General features: G+C 39.9%; 5 protein-coding genes across 5 annotated transcripts in view; 1 reads left to right on the forward strand and 4 right to left on the reverse strand.

The window, feature by feature from the left end:
• Positions 1-2,062: 2,062 nt before the first annotated feature.
• On the reverse strand, positions 2,063-2,926 carry LOC101310761. The gene is made up of 2 exons (XM_004308710.1): positions 2,876-2,926; positions 2,063-2,770 (listed from the first exon to the last, which is right to left on the reverse strand). Exons 1-2 carry the CDS (start codon positions 2,924-2,926, stop codon positions 2,063-2,065), a joined length of 759 nt encoding a protein of 252 aa, XP_004308758.1.
• A 3,502-nt stretch (positions 2,927-6,428) lies between these two features.
• Positions 6,429-8,956, reverse strand: LOC101311054. Its single transcript, XM_004308711.1, has 12 exons — positions 8,911-8,956; positions 8,242-8,414; positions 8,101-8,138; positions 7,900-8,008; positions 7,788-7,811; positions 7,610-7,678; positions 7,473-7,517; positions 7,278-7,371; positions 7,153-7,210; positions 6,942-7,028; positions 6,772-6,858; positions 6,429-6,683 (listed from the first exon to the last, which is right to left on the reverse strand). The coding sequence occupies exons 1-12, from the start codon at positions 8,954-8,956 to the stop codon at positions 6,494-6,496; spliced, it is 1,020 nt and encodes a 339-aa protein (XP_004308759.1). The 3' UTR covers positions 6,429-6,493.
• Positions 8,957-15,983: 7,027 nt separating this feature from the next.
• Positions 15,984-21,111, forward strand: LOC101304327 (probable pectate lyase 13-like). Its single transcript, XM_004307286.1, has 4 exons — positions 15,984-16,605; positions 17,301-18,198; positions 18,940-19,145; positions 20,838-21,111. The coding sequence occupies exons 1-4, from the start codon at positions 16,469-16,471 to the stop codon at positions 21,085-21,087; spliced, it is 1,491 nt and encodes a 496-aa protein (XP_004307334.1). The 5' UTR covers positions 15,984-16,468; the 3' UTR covers positions 21,088-21,111.
• A 1,972-nt stretch (positions 21,112-23,083) lies between these two features.
• Positions 23,084-26,044, reverse strand: LOC101304619 (serine/threonine protein phosphatase 2A 57 kDa regulatory subunit B' alpha isoform-like). The gene is made up of 2 exons (XM_004307287.1): positions 24,892-26,044; positions 23,084-23,583 (listed from the first exon to the last, which is right to left on the reverse strand). Exons 1-2 carry the CDS (start codon positions 25,861-25,863, stop codon positions 23,257-23,259), a joined length of 1,299 nt encoding a protein of 432 aa, XP_004307335.1. The 5' UTR covers positions 25,864-26,044; the 3' UTR covers positions 23,084-23,256.
• Positions 26,045-26,118: 74 nt separating this feature from the next.
• The window catches only part of LOC101311334, a 3,044-nt gene continuing 1,468 nt past the window's right edge, over positions 26,119-27,694 (reverse strand). The window contains exon 2 of the mRNA XM_004308712.1: positions 26,119-27,651. Coding sequence (XP_004308760.1) covers positions 26,444-27,651 — 1,208 coding nt within the window. The 3' untranslated portion in view covers positions 26,119-26,443. The remainder of the gene's footprint in view (positions 27,652-27,694) is intronic.

Raw genomic sequence — 27,694 nt, forward strand, 5'->3', positions numbered from 1 at the left:
TGCTCCACCTCAGTTTCTAACTTCTCAATTTTTTTCTGAGAATATTTTTTTTTTCTGAGATTGATCTCTCCATACGTGGTCCAACAACCAAGTGACATGTGTTGATCTAATTCTTTTTGTTATTTGGAGATTTATGCATTAGAGTCGATGAACTATGCATAAAACGTAAGTACGAATGTTCATATGGTATTGAATTTATTTTTTTTGGACGAAATATGGTATTGAATTTGTATATAAATTTTGAAATATTTATCATATTTTAGAATGCACATTTTTATTTTTATTTTCAACATAATTATATATACTCTTGTAATCTACATTTTCGATCAATAAGAACGGTCATAATGTGGCCTCAATTGGTTTGGTGTGATTACGAAGTACTAGTGATTTGACAGTGGAGCAAATATATATCCTGTTGAGTTTTGAGATGATAAAAGACCTTCCGCAAGTTACCCCGGCCCTCAATTATATTATGAGACTAGAACAGTTTTTATGTAAAGTTCGATTCACTGCTCACCAGCCTGCTTGTAGGTAACTTTTACTAGTTATTATCATACACATTGCGATGGTTTAAGGTTTACTAGTACAGGAACAATGCTAGGGTCAATTTTGATCTGATGATCAAGACTTCTCATTGTGAAATGATTGGTGCTGGGATGGTCTTTAATCTTTATCTCACGGCTGCTGTAATGCAATTGGGGTTACTGTAGAGAACTTACTGTTGGAATTTGTTACTATAACTAAGGCAACAAAGGTGAATAGGAGAGGTGAAGATTCATGAGTATATGCATTTGATCATCACTATTGTCATTTGTTTTTGGCCAATCTATGTTGGTGTCTGAATGATAGTAACTGTGATGCTTAAATTTATAGATTCTGTGCTGTCAAGTTTCATTAGCTTTACAGTTGTGGATTAGTTTTTCCTAAGAAGAAGAGCTAGCCCTCAAATTTTCTATTGCTGCAATGTTGTAGATGCAATAGTATGGAGCCTTATCATCTGATCTTTTACCCTACTACCATATGCCTTCATGATAATGGCAAAGCACCCCAGAGAAAGCAACATTCCCTTTAGCTTTTTTAGAATTTCATCGACTTGCTGTAAATAGCTAGTCTATGTCACAGCCTACTTAGAATGAACTATACCATATATAATTTCAGATACACTTGATCTTGCATTAGAAATGCAAAGCTTTTTGATGGGTTACGACTTATGAAGGGTATGATCATGAATCAAATTATGTGCACTTTAAGAGCATTATTACAGACACTAGTTTTGGTAGGTATGCTGCTTCACAAAAAGGAATTTTAGGGAAGATTTCTGAATGGCATTTTGGGACTGTTAGCCTCATCGGACATGCCCACCATTAGCCTCACTTTACTAGCCACGCCACCTCTATCGCTCACCATGTCCATCGATAGCCTCACTTGCCGAACACCTCCGCATTTTGCCACCTATCATGGCTAAGACAACATCTGCTTTACCCTTTTTAATTTCCATTACTTGCAGCATTTAGTCTACGCCAAACCCTCTAAGTAGGGTGAACTCTATGCCAATCCTATATAACTTGCAATGGGAACTTGATTCTTGCTTGCTGAAATTTTTTGGTGGGTTATGAAGGGCTTGATCATTAATATAATTTGGTGACTTTAAGAGCATTATAGCCAAACACTCATTGTGAATGGTAGGTATGCATGCTGCACAAAAGGGAAATCTCTGGGTAGATATATGATTGTTTGTCATGCTATTACTTTAACCATCATTGGGCTACTTTTGTGGCATCACAATATGAATAAAGCAAGAACAAATAGCATGAGCACAATTATGGCTTCCAATTAAATTATATCAACTCCATAGAAATTAAGAAAAAGAAGATTTGCAGTCTCCATCTGATCGGACTAATGTTACAAAAGTTAGGATTCATGTAAGACTTGGTTGCAGTCTGGAAATTTCTAGCTCATGCATAGTAGTAGTCCTCCATTTCATGCTGATGCCTTTGCTTTGACAGTATGAAAGAGATGGGAGCCTTACAAAATCATGTAAAACTACATGTACTCAATTTGGTCAATAGTGAACAACCTTTTGATACTTGGTCTTGGGTGAAGAATCAGAACCAGAACCAGAACCATCACTATGCACCAGGCTTCTTTTGTTACCGAAACAAGCAGTGTTGCTACTAGTACTAATGCAAGAGTCCTGGGGTTGCAGAAGATGTGGTGTTGGAGGAGAAATAGTGACTGGGGGAATCTCAATTGACTTGAGCTGGGGAGGTGGGTGCTGCCACTGAGGCAGAGGTCCAGCCAGCAGAAGAGTTTGGAGGAGAGGTCCTGCATCAATTACTGCTTGTAATAGCTTCCCTTTCTCTGGCAATGCCTTCTGATCACCTAATAGTTGTGTTAACACATCTTGTGACATAACTGGGTCTGCAGCATTTGGAGATGAAATGTTCTCATCGGAGTCGGAAGAAGCTGCAGCAAAGTAGTGCTTGCTAGAGTCACTGCCTTTTGACTCAACCTCATGAGTTTGAGGAACAAACACAAGTTCTTGTTCTTGTTGTTTTTGCAGTTGCTGTTGGAGCATGAGCTTCTCCAACACTAGTCTCCGGCATTTGGCTTTGGCCTCATCTCTCTCTTTGATGACTCTGGTTAGGAGATCTTTGAGATGAACAACTTCTTCATCTCTCTTCGAAATCTTCTCCTTTGCTGATGCAATTGTTGTCTCAAGCTCCAAGGTTGTGTACAGAAGAGAATGCCGTAACTGATCTTCTATTCCCTGCCAACAATTCAAGATTTCACATCAGAAACTAGAAGCCAATAGGGTTTTGCACATGAGAAATTAAGCAGAACCTGAATCAACTCAAAAACGTAACATGCCTACCTCTTCCTGATAGCAAAAATCCCAGCTGAAAGGACTACACTGATCTTCCATACTTGCAGAGATTGAAATGCCAATGACTCAAAGGCTTATAGGCTAAGGCTAATAATGTGGGGAACTTGCAGGCATAGAATTAGTACCTTTTGGTTTCTAGCTACTTATTTTCCTTGTTCTCTCCTTGTCTTTCTATTCATTCATGTAACAGGGTTGAACAAAATAGAAAAGGCCAAAAGCATTTTATAGAAGGTCAGATTGGCGCCAAGATAACCTTTATACAATTGGAATCTATCGACACTATACCTTGTAGGATGGAAATGGGAAATCTGCAGTAGGTGTTCATTAGTCTTCTTAAACTGCCACCCTTTTCTGTAACATGTGAGCACGTATGTGACGGATTCAAAAGAAGTAGGGCATAGATCTGTACCATATTTACCGATCACATCGTTAACTATAGTCTCTCGAAATAAAGCCGAATTATATTGTGTTACACTGATAAATTCAGACTAAAAGGAAAAGTCATGTTTGATGAATGATGATCTAGATCACTTTGTCTTGTTTAAAGTTGAGCTCAGGTGTTCTTTTTGACTCTTAAGGTGGAAAATCTGATGGGTTATGTACTTATATGCATATGCGCGTTATAGTAAGACTGTACTGTCTGTTTCACTTGGCCACACCATATTGCTCAAGGCCTCAAAGTTTGATTCTACTAACTAGAAGTTGCGGCCATGATAATCAAGAATATTTTGTGTGGAGTAGGTTGTGTTTGTTTTATAGAAACAGGTCAAGAAACATGTTAGGTTATGGGGATTTGTTGGATTATCAATATCCATCCCAAGTTTGGTTGGAATTGGATTCTAATACTATGTAATGAATCAAAACGATGAGATACATGTTTTTACGATTAAAAGTTTCAATCATTTACGATGTTTATAAAGTGACTAAACTTACTTGCATAGTTGCATTCGTGTTCTTAACATTTTCATTTCTAACCAAAGTTTAAACGTCAAATTTTGATAGTGAGATTCGAAATATCTTATGTCATTTTTGTGTCATAAAACTAGATCTATTTTTCATTTAGCCGTTGAATGACAATGTGTGCATGCAGATCTTCTGTGTCTTCCTCCTCTTGTTCATACGGTCAGAGAAGGGAGCACAAAGATGTTCAGAAGAATTTGGCCAAGGAGATAATGGTAGGGTCTAGAGACCCCTCTTTAGGGTAACAAGTTCCTATCCATTCTTTGAAAAGATAAAAGCAAAAATGGCTTCCTAATCCCTAATTTGTTAAATTGGGAAAAGTCCACCCTTGGGTGTTCATGTCATGATGAGTCCACCGTTTTCAATTCCTCATGCATATGCTTCGATCTACAATTTTACATTCACATATAGTTCTTGGTTTAGTCGTATTTTTCTTCTCAATGTTAGAATGATCGTCGACATTAAAGTATTATACATATAGAAGTAGTAATTTTAATTTTCTTATATCACGGTTATGAGTTTTTCCATGTGTTCAATGTTTAAACTTCATGACACCAAATTTAGGTTATTTAGTAGACTACGAACTTCAATCCTACATTGCAACATCATAGCATTGTTTAGAATCTCACACATTGGAGCAATTTTGAAGATGAAAACAAACATGGTTGGTTTACCTTAAACCATTTCTATAGGATCTCTTTTGATATAGCATTCATGGTTTAAAATTTTAAATATGCAATGTCTAAGTCAAGAGGGTACTCACAATTCTAAATCTAAAGCAAACTCATTGTCAAATCCAAGCTCCTTTTCTTTTCTTTTTTTCTTTTTTTCTCTAGTTGCATTAGTCACTTAGTTCTTTGTTTCCCAATTTCGTTCGTGCAGTAACGCGGCATTGGAGTTGTAAAGGATGATCAAGATGTGAGAATCGACCTCTTTTGTCACTTGCTTCCTACTTCTGCATGTGAGAATGAGAAAGTCATCGGTGCTCCTGGGGCCATTGCCTCACATTCTCTCCTAACATCACTTTGAAGATCTCTCTCCAAATTTCGGTGGTTGTCTACCATGACATCCGAACTTTTTATTTAATGATTTTCGATATTCCACTTCCTTATTTAGTTTAAATATCGAGCTTGATATACATTGTTAGATCTAAGAAATGGGGAAAGAGAGGAATTATTTTTGACTGAGAACCCAGTACTAATCAAGATTCAAGAACCTGCCCTTTTTGTTATTATTGAGGTTGCCACTATGATATGCACATGCAAAGAAAGAAGTTCTTGCAAATAATTCTAGCTAGGTAGCCCAGTGCTTCAGTCATGAACATGCAGAATCTTATGATTAAAGACCAATAGACAACAATATTCTGCTATCCTATGTCACAGATTGAAATTATTGTAAAAAACGAAACATAAAAGAGTAGGCTAGATGCTGATACAGGGATGAGGCTTTTGTGTTTCCTTTTATAACAGTAGAAAGGTAAGTACTGTACTAATCAATCAGATTCTACAGAGCTGCTTCAAGTGATCAAGCATAAACAGTGGTTTCTCAGGCAAACTCAACCAAACTAACATTACTAACTGCAGTTACTTCGAAATGTTCCACTTGTATCTACAGCTCAAAGTAACGTTAAGAAACTACATGAACTGATGTTAATCAGTTCAGGTAAAAACCCAGGCCCCTAGCTAGCTACTTGTACTTGTATCTACGCTACCTGGTCTTTTGTAGCCTTTTTGTACAGCTAGTTCGAGCTATACTTTCACCTGTTTGATTATCATGCTTGATAATCACTTCAAATGTGCTTACATTCCTTAGCAACATAAGAACCACTTACAAAATTTTGCATAGTAAACACAAGGAATGTCTTTCATCATGTAGCATGAATGCAACCAAGGGCAAGGCATCAATGTGCCTGGAGTTTCTATCTGTCAAAGGGTAAAAATAATCAAACTAGCTCAGATCTAATTCAAGCACACACTAGGAAGATAAGTAGTTTCTACAACAAATTGTGTTTCGGAAAAAAAATAAAATAATAATAAATAAATAAATTAAACAAAGGTAATAAAAAATAAAAAATAAAACCCAGACAAGTATATGCACCTTGAATCTGAATATCTGGAACCAATTCAAGGAGTTGCTAGCAAGTGTAAAACCTTAGTTTCATCAAACACAACAGAGATCAGTGCTACTATATAACAAAATTCTAGCTTTCAGTGAAACGCATCCAAATAACTACACATCACTATTAGCAAATTAACTAAAATGATATTAGCAATGAGAGAGAGAGAGAGAGAGAGAGAGAGAGAGAGAGAGAGATCATAGAAAATCCGACTCAGATATGTTGTTTTATCAGTGCTTAGCTTGTTTCCATATTATGGATCAACAAATCATCTCTCAACTATCATCTTCAATGTTTACATCACCAGAAGCATCTGTCCTGGAAAGGATGTACTTGTATAATGCAGCTACGCTAAGAAGCACATAGCATAGGACTTGGAAATTGACTATTTACTTTCTCGGCTGCCGATTAATGTCGTGTTATTTTCACCTTGGCGCATCTTCACATTAATTGGAATTTCCTTGTATGACTTGACCTTCTCAGCTGCTCGGCGCAGTGGCCTTATAGATGATCTTTGAAATTCTTGTTCTTCAGATCCTTCCCCCATCCTCACATTTCACTAATGAAAGTGTCGACTCACTTTCATTAACCACATCATCACACAAACGAGAGACAAGAAAATTATCATCATTCATCTCAGATGAGTCCTCAGTAATTTTTGTTTCTTCAGTTCCTTCTGGCTCTTCAGTTTTAAACCTTGCAGATTGCCTTCTCAAACTTCTATGTAGAAACCACAAAGCATATTTAAATAAAGAAAGTCACTCAAAACATGCATTTGCAGAGAGAAATTAAACACACACACACTAACCTGTTGTTCTCATTTTTACTCTCAGACAAGTCTAAATTTGCTTGTGGTTCTTCAGTTTTAGCACTTGCCAATTGCCTTCTCAACCGTCTGTCAGGAAACCATAATGCACAGTAAAGTGAAAACTCACTGAAAACACAAACAGCATAAAGTGAATCAACTTATAGATATACCTTTTATTGTCATCTTTAATCTCAAACGAGTCTTCAGTTGTTTCCTGGTCATCAGTTTCAAAGATTGCAGATTGCCTTCTCGTGCGTCTACTAGGAACCCATAGATGCCCATCAGCACATGTAAAGCAAAATCCACAAAAACAATCAGAAGATGTACCAACGGAGTAAGTAAAGATAGACAGAAGGAAAAAAATAAATAAATAAATAAAACCTTTTGTTGTCAGCCTTCTCGTTGTTTCGGACTGCTTCAACAATAGGAGGGGCCAATGCTGCATGCAATTTCTTGGTTAGTATATGTGAAAGTGGAAACATAGAATGTCATGTTATTATTATTACCAAGATTTTGTGGTTGCCGTTTCCTGTTAGTATTAAAATGGTCCATGACAGCTTGTGAGGAATCACCTGGCTCAAAACACTGAACTGAACCTACCTGAAAGTGTAAAACATAATATGTAAAGATTACAAGAGGTTAAGAAACATACCACGCCTTCCAAATTTTTAAGAAATCGCATAGAATATCTGCACAAGTACCTCCACATTTATCCTAGCTTGATTTCTTACTCGTTTGGCTTTCTCCTACATCATCAGGTTTAGAAATCAACAACAAAGTCTAATTTGATTACCGTATGGACTTGTACACTAATGAAGTCAAAAGTAGCCAAACTGACCTTTTCCTCCACTTTCCTCACTTTGAGCAAGGCATTTTGGCATCCAAGTGCATGTTGAAGTATCCTTAGCTGAAAAGACACAAGAAATGGTGACGATTCACGTCAGTTCCCTTAAATATAAAACAGAAGTGAAGGGAAAATAGCACTGTTCAAACTTCATCTGTCGAAACTTACTTACCCTATCTCGACTTGAAGTGACTTCCTAAAAAGTTGAAGAAGAATGTTAAAACAAGTAACCAGTCATGTAGGAATTTGTGAAAAATCAACAAATAAAACATGCATAAGCGTACCTCTAACATCTGGCTGTGTGCACGAGCAAGTTGAGAATTATGTTGCTGCACTGTCTCAAGATTGGCTCTCAAGTTCTGTAACTCTGTTCTGCTCAATTCAATAGTTTTACTGCCAAATATTAAGGAAAACATCCAGGCCTAAACAAGAAAACATCTAGCACAGATAAATGCTTAATAAACAAAATCAATCACAAAGGATACTTTCTGTCTGAAAGAAGTTTCATCAGTGCGGTATTTTCCTGCAAACAGATACAAAACCCCCAATTAAGGTCAACCTGCCACATAATTACAGATACTTCAGACATACATCGAAAGACTAGAAACCAGTAACCAGTGGCATACCTTTGTCAGATTCTCCACATACTTCTTTGTTGTAAGTGAATCAAATTCCAGCTTTACATGTTGGATAGCTTGTTTATTTTGCCTCTGCTGAATGTTACTTATATCACCAAGTGTCTTCCTTGCACTTCCTACTAAACACCCCTTTCCCTTCTTATCCTTCTTAGTTTTAGCACCTGATACCAACACCAAATTTTTAATCAATCAACACAGCCTCACCTCACAAACTAGCCGCTCATTCCAAATCGGCTGCCCGAAAAACCAATACACAAGTTACAGAAAGCTTTCCTAGACTAAAACCAAATAGCTCAATCGGTCAAAGTCACGAAATTCCATCACTTTGCCACATTTCCTAATCAATCTAACACTGCATTACAAGACTTTCCATTTTGATCTAAGCACCGAATTCAACAGAAACTTAATTCTGGAAACCATCACAAGCTTCTCAGAACCTCAACAAACCCTAGCTACACAAATCCCCAATCAGGACCACAGTTCCGTCGAAACCCTAACCCCCAAATCCATTCCACAAAAATCAAACGCCAAATTCATTCAATTAACACGAAATTGAGCAGCTTATTGATTCCTATTAAACCTAAAATCGACCAAAACGATGAACCAGATATTCAAAAAATTATCTGAAGGAATCAAAACATGAGAGGAAGTTTTTACCTCCGGCTCCGCTGTTCTCCGATTCATCGAACAGGAAAGCGTCCATGGCGAAACCCTAGCTCTCTTCCGCCGGCCGGAGACTCGCTCTCACACTCTCTCTCTCTCCTCTCTTTCTCTCTCTAGAATCTCAGAAGCTCTGAGATGTGTGTGATAGAGAAAGCTCGGTGTAGCTGGAAATTGAAATAAGGAGGGAAAGAAATACTGAAATGAGGGTAGAATCGTAACTTCAATTGGGCATTTGGGCCTATCTCTAATTTCCTTTTTGATTGGGTATTTATATGTCAATACAAACGTGTTTTAAGTTGGGCCCAATCCTAGTTTTATTATGTTTAAGAGTTTTGTTTTGATTCTTTAGAGTTGTGTGTGGTTGAAGAATTGTGATTATTGTTCTCTATAACATGTTGCAATTGTATATATGTGTGTTCTCAAATTCGACAAAATGTTTATTGAGCTGATTGATTTTATGAGATATTTTCATGTTTTTAGAAAATTGTCATTAGTTTGTAATCGGTAACACGATAGGCGAATAATATGGTTACTTTTTTGTATTGATACACATATTGTAAAGAGCAAAAATATTGTTACCTAAAGGCAATATCATATTTGTACGAATATTACTAAAGGTAATTTCAGCACTACTATAAGTCGATCCGTCTATTACCACAATTCACCCTCTTGAAGGGCCCACCATTTTTGCCGGTAGTACACTTTGAGTTGAGATAGAATGACATTGTACGATCATAATTCAGTTTACGGTACAAAAAATATTTATTGTAAATTTACATGCACGATATTATTTTTAATTTTCACTTCAAAACGCATCTTACTAATACAAAGTGAGTCTGGATGTAAGAAATGTTCCATTCTTTCTCAATTTCAATTCATTCACGTCAAGTACACTTATATAAGACATCTACGTTTCCTACCAATGTATATATCTAGCATCCGTCCAAGCTAGATGGAACAAATTGTATCAAAAACACTAGGTTGTTACCCAATTAAGTGTGCAATAGGCACAAACGGGGAAGGCACTTGCAATATATGGTTGGTCATATAAGTCATCTCGTGGGCCAATCGAACCTTAACCTTTGACTCTAGCTTTGTTGTGGCCAACTTGGATAATCAAGAATATTATTGTATAATTTCGATTCTTTTGGGGATCTATCCCAATTCTCCAAGCATGACATTTTTCTTTCCTTTCCTCATTGGTTTAGATTTTAGAATCTTCCCATGCCACTTCAGAAAGCCAATAGTTTCGATCATATCCCACAAAAGGTTTCTATTCCCCTTCTTTTCCTAACTCGAAACTAGTCCATTTCATGAGTAATCAATTTGTCACAAAGCTTTGTTTTTGTGTTTTATTATGTGGCTTGGCTTGAAAAGCAGTTTGTTTTCTCCTTAATTTCATGGGAAAAAAAGCTTTGCATGAGTCACATATGCAAAATTGCAAAGTATGTAAACGCTCCAAAAAAAATTCGGCTTTTCCTTTCTCTGTCTCAACACAATGGATCGTACCTTTTCTTCCTATCAAGATAAATACAAGTATATAGATTATGCACAAACTTGCACATTAATCTTCAATTATCCCATCTTCTCAAAAAAAAAAAAAAAACCTACAATTATCCCAAACCCAAATTGCGTTTCGCCTTTTATGATTAAACCCAAACTTGTATCCATACATTAAACATTGATTAAGTATCAAGGTGTGTGTATATATATAAAACCATTTTCATACTCTCGATCGATCTTTCAGATTAACTCATAAAGATGATTCAACGATAAAAACTACGTGTAACGTGTTACTCTGTTACCTAAATTTATGTAACATGTTGTATGTAGAATGTTAATATGAAACATGGATGAATTTTTTACATTACCTCTTTAGGCGGTTGCGGTTGGGTTTATATCTAATTTTCTCAAATATATATATATAGAGGATGTAGAGCAGACGTCCGCACTCGGCTTAAAGTAAGTGCGGACGTCCATCCGTTCTCCACCCTCCGGCGTGGGCGACGGCATGTCTTCACCCCAGAAGACTTCAGCAGCGTCCCCGACCACTTCCCTCCCCAGCGAGTCCGTTTTTTTCCAGTTTCCGGCGAGATCGACTTTGTTTGAAGTTTTGGATGATCTCGCCGGAAAACCGGAAAAGAATGGACTCGCCAGGGAGGGAAAGTAGTCGGGGCCGCTGCTTGAGTCTTCTGGGGTGGAGGCGTGCCGTCGCCGGCGCCGGAGAGTGTAGAACGGACGAACGTCCTCACTTTAAGGCCTGTGCGGACGTCCGCTCCACATCCGGACTATAAGTATATATATATATTATGAGTAAGATTTAGAAAGTTATATATTTGACCTATTTTCTTCAGTAATTACTCTCACTTAAGTTTCTAGCTCCTCGTGATTGGATGGTTTTCATGTAGGGTTCTTATATCAACGATAAGGCAATATATAACGACGTTTTCCTGTCGAGGATTAACTTAACATTATCACTACATATTCTGGTCGATCACATGCATTTTCTACTCAAATAAGTGAAATAACTGAAACATCTGGGGGGACAATAATGACTACGAGTCTTCATTTTAAGTCAGCATAATTCCAAGAGGTGATTAAGGTAATGCAAATTATATCAGTCAAATATGTCCGCAAATTCGGGTTTTGAAAAGAAAAAGAAAGTAGAACGATAACAACATTTTAAGAATAATGGTTTGTGTGTACAAAGTAGAAAAATTAAAAGTAGCTGGCCTTAATTTGTTGATGTATTTAGATTGAGCTATATATATTCGATCTTTATAAAAAGAAAACGTCTTCGATCTCCTATTTGATCACGAAAAGCACTTATGCAATAGATCATTTTCTTTGCTAGCTAGTATATAAACTATAGCTAATAATAATAGTATATATATAAGATGATCGAGGACAAAAACCTAGCTAAAAGATTAGTTTTAAATACGTAATCGGATATAAAGTATGCATTTTCTTGATCTATACTCTTTCTTAGTATCGGATCCTTTACTCATTTTCTCTCTTAAAGTCTTAAAGTCGACTTTTTACGAATAAATTTCGTATTATCTCCATCTTTATGTGACTTATGTATCGATTTTGATGGAAAATAAAGTTAATTTCTTGTGAGAAATAGCAAATAATTGATTAGCTAAATGTGGAGCTTTCTGTTTCGATGCATGCATGCATTGAGGCTGCTTGGCATGCACTAGCTGCCCTAGTCGTTATCGTAGTTCAACGTACGCTCCCTTAACTTGACTCATTATTTTGACGTTAACATAAGTAATGAAGATATGCTAAGACCTAGACATTTATAATGACATGCAATGAGAATTGTTTGATAGAAGGGTTAATGTCCATTAGTCATAATTTTGAAAATATTGAATACGAACACAAACGCAGACGCAGACGAGACTACTACATTAGCTAAAGAGTTAGCGAAGAAGGTTGCTAGCATTATTATTTATGATACTGCATAGACACAGACTATATAAGATAGAATGAACTCGAGTACGGAGTCTTTTCTGCAGCTAGCATCCATGAGACGTCCGGTAAAGCCATCATTCTGAATCATATATGGCTGACTTTGCTCATGTCATGATCATTCAAATCACCTGGCTACTTATATCTATAAACTCTGTATAGCATTATTCATTATATACACACCATATATATATTTGTAGATACTTTTGGCCAGACATATACTTCCTTATATACTTAGGCCCAGTTCGTAGGTGTATATGAGTAGATCACTTCTGTAAATTTTCAGAAAATTTGGTGATCTTCAAGTCATCCAAATGTTTGATTTATTTTTAATAATCTTGAACGGTGTAGATTTGACATAAGTGTTAAGTTTTTTGTTTTAATCTCAACCATCCAAGCCCATTAAAAAACATATCTAACAGTGTGGGTCTATCCCTAAAAGTGACAAAAAATAGAGATCCTTATTGGAAATGCCCTATATATATATAATTTGATGATGGTATAAAAATAAAAGGGAATCAATCTCTACCGACCTGTTTGAATCTTCATACGTATTTGAGATTGAAAATTGCATTAATCGACAGAACTATTATCCGGGATAAGGTCGGTCCGAGTAATGATAGAATAGTATATGCGTTAATAAATATACCAACCTAGCTATAGAGATATAGATAATTCTGTATTGAATAATTCATATAATATATTTGCATAGTTCCAAGGTGCTATTTAGGATCATCAAGAATGTCCAACTCGATATCGTATGCCAAATATTCCCGGTGTCTAGCTAGCTAATTAAAAAGATTGTAACTTATTTTTAAGAAAAGCAAGACTTTCTAAGGGTTATATTTCATAATGCAGTACTTGAAATATTGTCTTACATCTGGTAATATATAAATAGTATCCCGATTTATGTCACATTCGAAAACACGGTCAAATTCTTAAATTTAAGTTAAATCTTACCGACAGAACACTTTCATTGAGGATTTAGAAACTAGTACAAGAACAAAATATGTTCTTAGAAGTCGGAAGAAGACAGATTCAGTTGGCATACCCAACAAGCTTGTAAATTAACATGACTTCACAAAGGCTATTTATCGAGGGACTGATAACAGATGATATGGTGCAGGATTGTGTACCAGTTGCGGTGTTGTTCTTGTTCCGAAGCAGTGAAGAAGCACATAGCTGGTGAAGAAGCTAAGGTTGAAGATGGAAGCATATATGAGTTAGCTAGTCATACTGGAAGTGAGGGACAGATCATACATCAATTACGCATATTAATTTCAATTTGAAGATGTCGAAGAGGAGAGATCCCACGTTAGAAAAGTGATAAATAAAATATAATACATAAGTGGGTTGATCATTAATAATTGTACCGAGGCTTTTTGTGATTAAAACCCAACATCTTAAAGGTGGTTAAGTTGGGACAATATCGGTACAATGATGATCCACGGACCATGCTAGCTTGTTACTATTTGACATGGTATCAAAGCGGATCTCTCTCCAATTACGTCTCCAATGAGCCCGGGTTGGTTCTTTTAGGGGTCATGGCCCCGGTTTGGTTATTTCGAGTTTAGTTGTTATGCGCCCATTTGGTTCTTTCAGTTGTCACGGGTCAGGATTTGACGTTATTTCTGTTGTCATAGGGCCTGGGTTCAACTTGTTAATCAGTTTCACGTACATACCTAAAAGTTAGGTTGCACGTGAGGGGAGGTGTTGGAGAGGAGAAATCTCACATTAGAAAAGTAACAAATAAAATATAATTCATAAATGGATGGATCATTCATAATTGTACCGATGTTTTTTGTGATTAAAACCCAACATCTTAAAGGTGGTTAAGTTTGGACAATATCGGTACACGGATGATCCACGAACTACGCTTTTCGTTGTTTGACATCTCCTAGCCAGTCCATTCCATCCAGTATTGTTGAAGGGGAGACTGATTTCCATATACCTTATGTTTTTTTTTTTTGGTACGCATATGGCCAAATGTATCACATTTCTTTTTGTAAGAACTAGATTCGTGGCATTTTCAATCTATATTATCTGTTCACAGAATTTTGTTGTTGATGCATTGCTATTCACCTCTATGTTTTGGGGTTGTAAATTTTAATTTGGATGTCCCGTTGGATTTTGTGAGCAGCTCATCTATGATGTTGAGGCAATTAGACCTTGTCCTGTATGTTAACCTGATAGCATATCAAATCATAACATATAGTTTATTTATCCAACTATCAAAGATCACTAGATGAAATTCACAATTTATGCAGGTTATTGTAATATCAAACCATGAGTCAACTTTGGTGGTTTGATGTTTATGGTCATTACCAAATAGAAACATTTCGACAAGAAAATTTCGATCATTCCATAATTCATCTAATTATATATATATACACACACACAGTCCCCTTTCATAGTGGGATCCCGCTTTGAAATTAAAGTGCGGGACTCCTTATTTCGTTCACTTTCAGGTCGTATTTCCACATCTCAACCGTACAATGTCTAAAACACAGTGTGTAGATCATTTCTGCAAAGTTTCATCAAATTTGAAGATCATTTAAGCTTCCGTAATCGTAATTTACACGAACGGTTTTATTTGGACAACTTTTGTTCTGTTGATTTATTTAATCTAATTCGGTACTCTAATGATCTTCAAATTTGATGAAACTTTGCAGGAATGATCTACACACTATGTTTTAGACATTGTACGGTTGAAATGTGTAAATACGACCTGAAAGTGAGCGAAATAAGGAGTCCAATATTTTAATTTCAAAGCGGTATCCCACTCTGGAAGAAGATTGTATATATATATATATATATAATTGATGATGTGGCGTGTCGGAGGCGTGTCGCGCCGTGTGGGTGTGCCAAACACTTCGACACTTCAGGGGTGTGAAGTGTCCATGCAACATAGGTGCTGGACAATTGGTTTCAGTATGTCGAACAATATGAAAGAGATGAAACTGCTGTATTTATTTATTTTTTAAAAACTAATTTGATACGTGAGTGATGGTTCTAATTTAAAATAAGATTGTTATCGACATTATTACGGACCTACTTAGCTTGATAATTCGATAACAACACGTTGATTTCGATCGGATTCAACCAAAGTTGTGTCTAGAGACTTGAGAGTGATTTGTCAGTTGTTGGCTCCAAAACTGCATATCCTTAGCACCCAAATCCTTGACAAAACTTCTTAATCATAAGGGCACAATCTATAAATAGTACTAAACTGAAGGACTAAATGTGAAAATCAGAATTTATTTTTCCTTGGGTTAAGGAAGAGAGGTCCTTTTTGGTCCTCCTGCTTCTTCTCTTTTATGAAAATGATACACTATAACCGCAAGGGCGCGCCTCCATTTTCACTTGACGTCTTGACCAAAACAAATTTACTGAAAGCTGCAATCTTGATTACCTGCTAATCACACCAAATGCAAAAAGGAGTTCTTGTCCACACCTGAAGGAGGTTTATAAGTTAGAACAAGAACATTCATACCTTTCAGCAAAGAATCTTAATCCGCAGGCAAATCAAGTTTTAGAGAACAAGAAAGAGTAGTAAAGAAATAAGGGTCTTTTAGCATTTTGGATAAGCTATTCCCCCTTTTTCTTTCTAAATTTTTCATCTTTTGCAACATTTTCCATCAATCCCTAAATTATCAAACAAGGTAAGAATGTGAGTGACTGAAAGTATCTGCAACAAGGGCATTCTCTCAATCTCTCTCCTACTCCTCCTCCCCTCACCTCCATGGCCAAAGCCATCGCAAGGTCTCCATCACAGCCGCAACCCAGCCTCCCCAATCTTCTTCATGTCCCTTTGCCAAAACCCTCCAAACCCTAACAGAAAAGTTACCCCAAAATTTTCCCCATTTAAATTATTGCAACTCTCATTATAATAATCCTGGTTAATTATATAAACCCACCTCACATTTCCCCAATTTTGCAGTTGCCTAAGTTTGTTGGTGTTGTTGTTTTACTGGGTGGGGGGCATTGAAGAAGCAAAGAAGAGAGGAAGAGGAAGAGGCATAAAGACACCAACAAATACCATTTGCCTCTCTTCCCCTCATTGATTGTCTCTTCAAGGATGCCTCCTACCACCTGCATTCTCTTAATATGCCTCTTGAGCTCTCTCTCGTCCCTCACCTTAGCTTCCCTAAACCTCAACCTCACCCTCCCCCATCAACACGTCAATCCTGAAGCTGTGGCTCAAGAAGTACAAAGGTAAAGTCTTTACCCAAAATCCCATCTGGGTTTTGCTTGTTTTTGAGTTTTGCATAAACGGTTGCTGCCATTTTCAATTGCTTGGTCCTCAGCAGCTCAAATCTCTGTCTGGGTTTTGCACATTTTCAGCTTTAATGCCATGGGCCACTGTGTTTCTATCTCCACTAAATCAAAATATCTTCAAAGCTCTGTTCTTTTCAGTCCATTGTTCATGCATTTCAATCTTTCACCACTCAAAACCTCATCTGGGTGCCTCCAATCTCATCTTGGTTCTGCTTCTTTTCAAGCTTCACAAAAAGGGTCACCAACATTTTTCAATTATTAGGTCATCCTCAGCTCAAATCGCTTTCTGGGCCACTCTGCTTTTCAACCCACTCAACACACCCAAAAAAGAAGAAAGAATCTTAACTGGGTTTTCCCTCATTTCATCTCCTTTTCTTCATCAATCAACCATTTCAATCTTCCTCCACAAAAAATTCCATCCCCAAATCTCCAATTCCATCTACATTATCCCCCATCCACCTCTGTTCTGCTCTGTTTCGCTCTGTTTCTCACTCTGCTTCGCTCTGTTTTCGCATTGCTTCGTGCTTGTGATTCAATATTTCATCCCAACATCTCCAATTTCATCTACATTATCCCTCATTCACTCTGTTTTGCTCTGTTTCTCACTCTGTTTCGCTCTGTTTTTTCGACAGGAGAGTCAATGCCTCCCTCTCCCGCCGCGAAATGTTGTCCCTCCATGACCAGCAATGCGCCACGGGCAACCCCATCGACGACTGCTGGCGCTGCTCCTCCACCAACTGGGCCGACAACCGCCAGCAGCTCGCCGACTGCGGCATCGGCTTCGGCGCAGACGCAATGGGCGGCAAAGGCGGCCAGATCTACATCGTCACCGACTCCTCCGACCGCAACGCGGCCAACCCAACACCCGGCACTCTCCGCCACGCCGTCATCCAAACCGAACCCCTCTGGATCACCTTCTCCTCCGACATGACAATCAAACTCAAAGCCGAGCTCATCGTCAACTCCTTCAAGACCATCGACGGCCGCGGCCACTCCGTCCACGTCACCGGCGGAGGCTGCATCACCCTCCAGTACGTCTCCAACGTCATCATCCACAACATCCACGTCCACCACTGCAAGCCCGCCGGCAACACCAACGTCGCCTCCTCCCCGACCCACGTCGGCTGGCGCGGCAAGTCCGACGGCGACGGAATCTCCTTATTCGGCGCGCGTAAAGTCTGGATCGACCACTGCTCCTTGTCCTACTGCGCCGACGGACTCATCGACGCCATAATGGGGTCCACCGGGATCACGATTTCCAACAACTATTTTGCGCACCACGACGAGGTGATGCTGTTGGGTCACGACGATAAGTACTTGCCGGACTCCGGGATGCAGGTGACGATTGCGTTCAATCATTTCGGGGAGGCGCTGGTGCAGCGTATGCCGAGGTGTAGGCGAGGGTATATACATGTGGTGAATAATGACTTCACGCAGTGGGAGATGTATGCGATTGGGGGGAGTGCGAATCCGACGATTAATAGTCAGGGGAATCGGTACACTGCTCCGATAAACCAGAACGCCAAGGAGGTAAAAAAAAGATTTTAACTTTTTTGGTTTTTCATTGTTTTGTTTATTTGTTTATTTCACGTTTGGTTTTTGGCGGGTGAAAAGTAAAGATATCATTGGTTGCATGATATTGGCCGCCCCAAGGAACACTTTTTGAACTGTGTCAAAAAAGACATGATTCCCTGCTTCTGGTCCCCCACTCACAACCGGCGGCGCGTGTACACTGTACACGCGCTTCCTGTTGGTCTTTCACTTGTATGCATGAGGATTTTTCTATTTGTTATGGGGGAATGGGTGTGGGATACTTTATCTCTCCTGATTTTGGGGCCGCATTTTGTCACGCGCTTCCTCTTGGCCGTCTGGCGACGTGATTGTGTAATCGGGGTGGTTAACATTTATCCCTCTTGCTTTCGCCTTTCGGTGGCGCGTGGTTAGCTCCATCATGGGCCTCCGTCGTCGCAGTAATTAACTTTAACCGAGTCGATTCACTCTGGATTTGGGGTGATATGTGGCGCGTCGGTGTCACGCGCCTCCTTGGGGATGATGTTCTTTTGAAAAATGGGACAGGAACATTGAATAATGTGAACCTACTGACAGAGACCTTATAGTCCGGTAGTGGCTGACAGTGGGGCATATTTTTCATATTTTTCATAGCTGTAAAATTTTGGCTTCATTTGATGACCGTTGGGAGCGTGTGAGTTACTGTTGGGGAGTGTGTGAGTGAGTGAGTGAGTTACTGACCATGAGCTGTGAACAACACAGGTGACAAAGCGCGTGGACACGAACGAAGGGGATTGGGACAACTGGAACTGGAGGACGGAGGGGGACATAATGGTAAATGGAGCCTTCTTCGTGCCATCCGGTGCGGGCATGAGCACCCAGTACGCTAAGGCCTCAAGCATTGAACCCAAGTCGGTGGGTCTCATTGACCGCCTCACCGTCACCGCCGGTGTCTTCGGCGACCCAAGGTAATGTTTTTACTGTTCCACCCCTCAACTGTATTACCTGTCTTGTTATAACTGTCATTATGAGGGCAAATCTAATAGGAAAGATTGGTTCTTTAGGGACTTTTAGGGAATACTCAGCTGGATTTAGTAATAGATTAATAAAATATATGTGAAGAGGAAAAAGATGTAACCTTTCTTTTCAATGTGTTCACGTGATGAGCATGTGTGCCTGACACGGCAGCCTTACAGTTCACTTGTGCTGGTCTAGTCCTTTTTGTCTTTCCAGTTCTGCTTGGTCCATTCGTGCTTTTTTTTGGTGTGGTAATTTTAAATTTATGATCTTGGGATTATATCCCACCCAGCATTTATTTGTTTATAGCATTTGGTTGTTTTCTGTGTTTGTTTGTTGTGGTTTGGAGTTTGACTAATGGGGCAGAGGGTGTGGAAAACAGAGAGCTTAGATTACTGTTATGGATTATGGGGTTTACAGTATTACCTGAATGTCAGATTTGCCCATGGTGTTTGGTGGGAGGGTAGCTCAGAGAGTAGGGTTGTACAAGGGGTAGGTTTGTCTTTGTTCATGTGTGTGTAAAGAGAAAAAAAAGATTGAGAAAGTTGTAAGTGGGGGCTCTTCTTGGGGGTAATGGCTTGTATTGTGGGACAGTGGAGGGAGGAGGAGAGGGAGACCCTACAGTAGGGTGTTCTTTCTTTGCATTGGGAAGGTGACTCAGTTTTTATTCCCTACCCCCCCATACATTTGTTTTGTTTTTCTTTTTCAAGCCAGGAAGTGTGGGGGTCCTTCTCTTGCAATTTTTCAGAAATATGTGGGCCCCACAACCAGATGGGCAGATATTTTATATGAACTAGACAACTATCCCATGTTTGCTGACCTATTTGGTGTCTCCCAAGTAGAGTCATTAGGTGATTAACAAATGAGTCTTTGGGTCAATGGGGTCATGGTTCAAAGGGATTGTGGGTTGGAAAGAGATCCAATTTGCTGAGATGTGGGGAGTCCCTTTAGTTTTGCACCACTGTTTTGTAAATTTTCCTTTGGAAAGGTAGGTAAATCTTAAGCTGGAAAAGAAAGGGACTGAATCAATCTCTGGATATTATTTTGTTGTTCTTATTCCTGAACTTGCTGGATAGTGACAGTATGCTTCTCATGCATGTAGTTCATTTAAGTGGAAGCTCCCATCAGATAGATATGTTCTTTTTCAAAACCACACATTGTGAGAAACTCATCTGCTACTAGTAGTGCATTACATGGTCTCCATCTGTTTTTGTATGCTTCCAGTAGAGATTGTTTCTCAATCTGTTAATGTTTTAACAAATTTCTCATCTCAGTTTTCCTTGGCTGCTTTGCTAACAATGTTTACTGACCCTTTCATCTTAATTTGGCAAATCCAACTCTAACAATTTGAGACAAGTGTTTGCCAAAATTAGTGAGCTCACCCCACATTACCTCCACTTATCCTATGTGAGACCAACTCCTTCCCAAATTCTTAAGTTCATTTATTTTTCGGTGCTTCATGCACTTAAGTAACTGTTTGGACCAAGCTCTTTGTCAGGGGTCTTATGAAATCTGTTGCAACTTCATTTTCAGTTCCATTATTATGCTCGGATTCTTCTGTTAAACCACATGTCATCTCTCATGTCTTTATGCAATCCATTAACTTTACTAATTTGGTTTTTCAAACTATTGTCATTGTGTAGGGACAGTAGTAGGAGCGAATCATACAACAGCGGCAGCGGGACCATAACTGATGGCACCACAAACACCGGCAGTGGAGGGTACAGCGGCGGTGATGGCGACTATTTTGGAATGATATTTGGTAGCAGTGCTCAACCATCATCATCTTCACACCCCATCTTGTTGTCTCTTCTAATTATCTTAATTTTGTATGTTACCACCAACCATGGTGGTCTATTATCATTACCATTATTCTTAACATTATTATTATAACACTCGATTCAAAGGAAATATCATTATTAGACAAAAGGGAAAAGAATTTTCTCCATTAGTTCCATTGCTTATTTGGTCCCCATATGCTTTACAGTTTATATAACTACTTCACTCTAACCACCACAAATGATCGAGTTGGTAAGAGTTTAGGTGTGGAATCCCCATACCCAGGTTCGAATTCCAGCCGACGTTAATTGGAGTTAAATCTTAATTTATTATTAGTGGCCAGAGGGGAGGAAGCGTTCTGACATGATATCTTGGCACAGATTAGTCCCTGGGCCTGAAAAGCTTTTGAGGATACCGTCGTTAATACTCTACAAAAAAAAAAAAAAAAAAAAAAAAAAAAAAAAAACAACTAACACTCTAGGTTCTTATGATCCAGAAGACATATCTTTTAGCTCTTTCTATTGGTTTTATCACTACACATGTATTAGATTTTGACTTGAGAGCAAAGTCGACTTGGAAAGTTCATGTTCTAGGGTCTGTAATGGGTTGAAGTTTTAGTAGGCAAACGTGGATATAACGCAAAAGATACAAATATTGTGGGGGAGGAATCTGGGGATAGGATATGGTTGGCTGATGATATGGATTTTCGGATGGCATGTCAAATTCATAGACTTTGCATTTTTGATTTCATTTTGGTTGATTTTTGTGCCTTTCATTGAGTAATAATGATGTATTTAACATGGCATGTCTCTCAGTGTCGTAGAAAATTTCCAAAAGTTGAGTGTAGTTAACATGGCCAGTTCTTTTTCATGCCAAGTTCTGAATAGCTTCCAGGTGCTCTTCTATCTTGGATTCTTGTCAAACACTAACCAAACAGAAGAAGCAAAGAGTTCACTGGTAGAACATTTTATTTTCTCGGCTAATGAAAATAGATTACAAAGCAAAAGCCCCTAAAACAACCAACACCTAACAAATCAAAGTAAACACTGTGCTAGCAGACAAGGTAAAGCATTGCTCTAAGCCTGAACTCCAAGTTAAAATCCTGCTTTGCCTATTGCATCCGCAACGAAGTTCTGTTCTCTCTTGATGTGAGGGAAGAATGTGACTTCAGTAAGGTGAGGAAGCTGTTTAATATCTTGAACCAGGGTAAAGATCTTCCAAAGGGGCAGCAGAGATAAACCAGTCAATTAAAACTTTACAATTACCTTCCACAGTAATATGAGATAAACCATGAATCCAGGCTGCTACAACCTAGAAGGCCAGCGCGGATGGTTAAGGCTTCAGCAGTAGGAGCATCTGTGTTACCGATCCTTTGAGGAGGCTAAAAGAGGGGAACCATTGTTGTTGCAAAAAATAAAACCGGATGAGCCAAGGTGGTTTTGGACAGAACCATCAAAGTTTAGCTTGATGGCCTGGAGGAGGATAAAGCCAGCGAAGAAGAGTAGGGGACTGAATAGGAGTTTCGGAGATGGAGGGGGTTAGATAGTAGGTATTTGGTAAAAAGGGAAGCAGAAAGGTAAAGAATTTGAGTAGGGGAAGTGTGTTAAGAGCGAAAAATGAGGTCATTACAAGCTTTCCAAATGCAGTGAGAAGTTACAAAAGCAATGCCTAATAGAGGTTGGGAAGGGGAAGTAGAGTGAAGATGCTTAAGGAAGGAAATGAAGGAAGGGAACTGAAAGAAGTTCAAGGAAGGAAAAGTTTGTGACCAGACCTTAGAAGCAATGGTGCAATGCAAGAAAAGATGGTCTAATGATTCTAGATTTTGGTTACAGAAGGGACAGCTACGATCAACCGAAGGATTGGTTAAATTATTTTTCTTAGAAGTACTCCAGAAACAATACTTGGCTCTGATTAAGAATTTTTCAGTCAAGCTTCACTTGTAGAAACACTGATTTCCAAGAGTTGGGTTCTTGGCATCCCCTCTCGTAACTTTACGACCCTGATGCATCTACCTAAGAAATAGATGTTTCGGATTAAAAAAGATTGTAGAGCAACCCATCAATGGGATCCCTCGATGACTTGAAGGCAACCAAAATCCAGAAGACATTTATAAACTTATCAAGAAAACAAAATCAATATCTATATTACACCTTGCTACAATATCTACATTTTCTCCTTCTCAAGTTCCAAGTTATGGCCTTGATAGGAATCGATATTGGAACAAGTTTGGGTAAAAAATAGCCACCTAGGTGGAAAATTTTGCTATTTCAGTCATATATTTAATTAATTAACCAAAACCATATCATCGGCCCCTGCAGTTGCCGCGACTGTCTCTATTTTCTTCCATGTCAATTCCCGCTGCTCTTCCAATGATCTGGCCCTGGTTACTTTCTCTAAGTATTGCTCCTGGCACTCTTTGAACAATTCTGAGTCCATTTCCTGGAATATCCTTCGCACGTTGGTCGTCAGATCATGTATACCTTGGTTCCAGTGACCTTGCGTGTTCTTCTCTAACGCGTCAAATATTACTGGTAATATCACGTTCCGGTTCTGAGCTATTAAATTTACAACGTGCTCGCTGTTAAACAAGTATAGAGCTTGTTGGGCAACCTGCCAAGGAACTACATATTAGAAACACGTTTCAGATAGAATAGAAGTACAACAGCAATTTTATTACGCTTTATAGGTAAGAGGAAATTCTATTGCATGATGTAAAGGAAGGTGCGTCAGTGCAATTGATTCAACAACAGAATAAGCGGTGGTACAGAAAAACTTTAACTTATTCACTAGAGATGTATCCACTAAAGATGTAGAACAATGGAAAGCTAGACGCTGCCAAGTAGTAGTACAGAAAAGCTAACTTATCCACTAGAGATGTATCCAGAAAAGATGAGAGAACAATGTCAGCTAGACACTGCCAAGCAGAAAAACCATGGTTGACCCGCACTCGGTACATAAAGCTATTTGGTGGCTAATCCTGTCCGTGGCCAAGAGCTATCCTGATTCAAACAAAAGGTTTACGAGTGCTGACATGAAAGCAAAATGACTTCCCAGACAACCTGTCTTCATTGGTCTATTCATTTACCAGCTTTGCACACTGGACTGCAAGATGGAAGCAAACTTAAAAAGACGGTTTTTCTTTACCAACTTCCCAATGTAGATGAAATTCAAAATGCCTCTTTTTTCTTTCTCAATTACTAAGTTGTAACAAACTAGCCATATGGAGAGACAACGAAGTCTTAAAGACTACTCAAACAACTTGTAATGCACTAATTCCACTTGCTAGTTTCAAGTTTATCACTTCTTATCAGACAGTTCCTCATATCAGAACGGATCACCAAATAGTTCTAATGTCGTATACAGCAAGAAAAGATAACACAATAACAATGCTTACACTACTGAAGTCTATTGTCTAAAAGAGAGGCATAAAAACATCAAAACAAAATTTAAATATTTTTTTTACGAATGATTAAGCATAAGCGGTCCGATCAACTTGAAATAGAATACTAGTTATAGGTATTGGCTACATAAGGACTATGTACAGGTCATTGGCAGCAGCAGTTTACTAGCAACATGGTCTTTACTCTTTACAATATTCCATTTACATGAATGATGAATCCATTCATATCATGTTAAGCAGTCTTACAGTACCAATGGAAGGTTGAGAGATCACCCTCCTAGTTTTGGTAATAAATATACACTAGATAGGGAGTTCTGCATTAGATTAACTTTTGTCACCTTGACAGATGTACCAAAGCAATGATATGTTTTCATCAAAAAATTCATTTTCATGTATTACTGAACAAAACAACTAGGACATCAACGCAAGCAAAATCACACGACCTTGTAAATGCACAAATAATCTAACAGTTGTACCAACAAAAACACATGCATATAGCAGTAGCACACTGCTTTTACCTGGAAATGCGAGCTAGTGAGGCACCGTCCAATCTGTCTAAACAGCGGCAGCATACACCTCTGGAACTCCGAAGCAGGAGTAGCCTCCAAAACCTCTTCCAGCTCCGCAAGAAACAGAACCTCCTTCTGACAATTCGTGACCGGCCAATACTTCAACAGCCCTCTGATCACCAATTCCGCAAGATGATAATCCTTATCAACAAACTGTATAATACAATACGCCAACTGGTGATGATATGCCCAAAACCCCTTAGGCTTATGCAGCGGAATAAGCGCCCTGATCAGGAGCAACTTATGCTCCTCTTTCATCGGCAACGCGAAACCATTGATAATACTCCCCAGAATCTCCAACAACTCCCCAATCCCGCAATGCCTCTGCGTCTCGAAAATGAACCTATAGAACACATTGTTCATGGCCTTCCTAATAAACGGCCTATGCACCATGAACTTGCCATATATCCTATGCAGAAGCGTTTTCAGGTACTCCCTCTCCCTCGGGTCTTCGGAGTCGAAAAGCTCGATGAGTCTTAACACAAAGATGTGATCAATGAAGCGCTTGGCGAACTTGGCGTCGGTTTCGGAGGAAGCAATGTACCTGAGGAGAAGCTCGTAGACGATTTGGAGGTGGGGCCAGGAGGGCTCCTGGTAGGGCTCGTCGTCGTCGAGGTCGCCGAGGTCGGAGGAGGGCGGGAGGCAGCGGAAGAGGTTGACGGAGACCATGCGGATGAAGTCTTCGTGGAGGTTAGGGGCGAGCTTGCCGGAGGAGGAGTCGAGGAAGTCGACGAGCTCGAGTAGGGTTTGGCGCTTCAGCTCGATTTGGGGGGCGGAGGTTAAGGGGGTGGAGAAGTCGCAGAGGGAGGAGCAGAGGTGGACCTTGCGGAGGAAGAGGGAGGCGCGGTCGGAAACGGCGACGTTTTGGAAGAGCGGGAGGGGCTCCATGGGTTGCGGGTCGGGTTTGCGTTTGGTGAGCATCAAAACCCTAGAAAAAGGGATTTATAGAGGAGGATTGGAGTCTTTTTGAGTTGGAATAGGAAAAAGAGAGACGCTTGAAGATCAGAGAGAGAGTTGCGGACAGAAATAGAAAGTTTTGGACTTTATGTTCTTGAATAGGGGAGACTATTTTGTAGTAGCTTAGCTCTCTCACTTCAGATATGGATTTCTAGTCCACCCTCTGGCTATTTTTAGCACCAAGAGCCAATGACATACATGACTCATAAGCACAGTAATGAAAAAAAGAACAACAACACCGGGCAAACTCATATACAGGAGTAACACAACTCAAAAGAGCAGTACATTAACCCAGAATAGATAATAGATTACTTAATGAGCATCCATAAACTGAAGAGTTCTACACTGACTCAGTGCCTAATGTTAGAAGACTCGGAAGCATGTGTCATGCTCAGAGTTCTTCGCAAAAAAGATGCCGCGAGATATAAATTAACTACTGTCAACAGATTCACGGATTATGGGCTATCTGTGACTTGGAGCAAAAGAAATAAATACAGAGCTGAACGGTTCATTGGTTTTTACTTTGGGGAGATTCCAAGAGTGATCACCACCCTCCGGAGCCACTTCCACTTCCCCAAGCACTTGATGACGGCTTGCTCCATGCATCAGCGGGCTTTGCTTCCTCACTAGCTCCAACATTTCCACCATCTCCATTACCCCAGGCGCTAGCTGATGGTTTGGTCCATGAATCAGCAGGCTTGGCTTCACTACTAGCTCCACCGCTTGCACCATCTCCATTACCCCAGGCACTTGCTGATGGCTTGCTCCATGAATCAGCAGGCTTTGGCTCACCAGTAGCTCCGCCACTTCCACCATCTCCCTTACCCCACGCACTTGCTGACGGCTTGCTCCATGAATCACCAGGCTTTGCTTCACCAGTAGCTCCGCCACTTCGGCCATCTGCTGCGGCACCCCAAGAGCTTGATACTGGTTTTGCTCCCAAAATGCCACTTCCACCATCTCCAGTACCCCAGGCACTCTTGCTCCATGATTCAGTGGGCTTTGCTCCACCACTGCCACTTCCACCATCTCCACCACTACCCCAAGCACTCTTGCTCCATGACTCGGTGGGCTTCGCTCCACCACCGAAGCCACCATAGCTACCACCTCCCTGAGAGCAGTCCCTAGCCATGTGTCCAGACTCACCACACTTGAAACAGTTCCCGCTTCCAGCGCCTCTACCACTGCCGCCCTGAGGGCACTCCCTAGACATGTGTCCAGACTCACCACATTTGTAACAGTTCCCACCTCCAGCCCCTCTACCCCCACCACCACCGCCCTGAGGGCACTCCCTCGACATGTGACCAGATTCACCGCACTTAAAACAGTTACCACCTCCAGCCCCTCTACCACCACCGCCCCCCTGAGGACACTCCCTTGACATATGTCCAGATTCACCGCACTTGAAACAGTTACCACCTCCAGCCCCTCTACCACCACCGCCCCCCTGAGGACACTCCCTCGACATATGTCCAGATTCACCGCACTTGAAACAATTACCACCTCCACCCCCTCTACCACCACCGCTGCCCTGAGGGCACTCCCTAGACATGTGACCAGATTCACCACACTTGTAACAATTCCCCCCTCTACCACCACTGCCACTTCCACCATCTCCAGAACCCCAGGCACTCTTAGTCCATGATTCAGTGGGCTTTGCTCCACCGCTGCCACTTCCACCATCTCCAGTACCCCAAGCACTCTTACTCCATGATTCAGTGGGCTTTGCTCCACCGCTGCCACTTCCACCATCTCCACTACCCCAAGCACTCTTACTCCATGATTCAGTGGGCTT

This window comes from Fragaria vesca, linkage group LG7 (genome assembly GCF_000184155.1).
Source record: "Fragaria vesca subsp. vesca linkage group LG7, FraVesHawaii_1.0, whole genome shotgun sequence".
Lineage (NCBI taxonomy): Eukaryota > Viridiplantae > Streptophyta > Magnoliopsida > Rosales > Rosaceae > Fragaria > Fragaria vesca.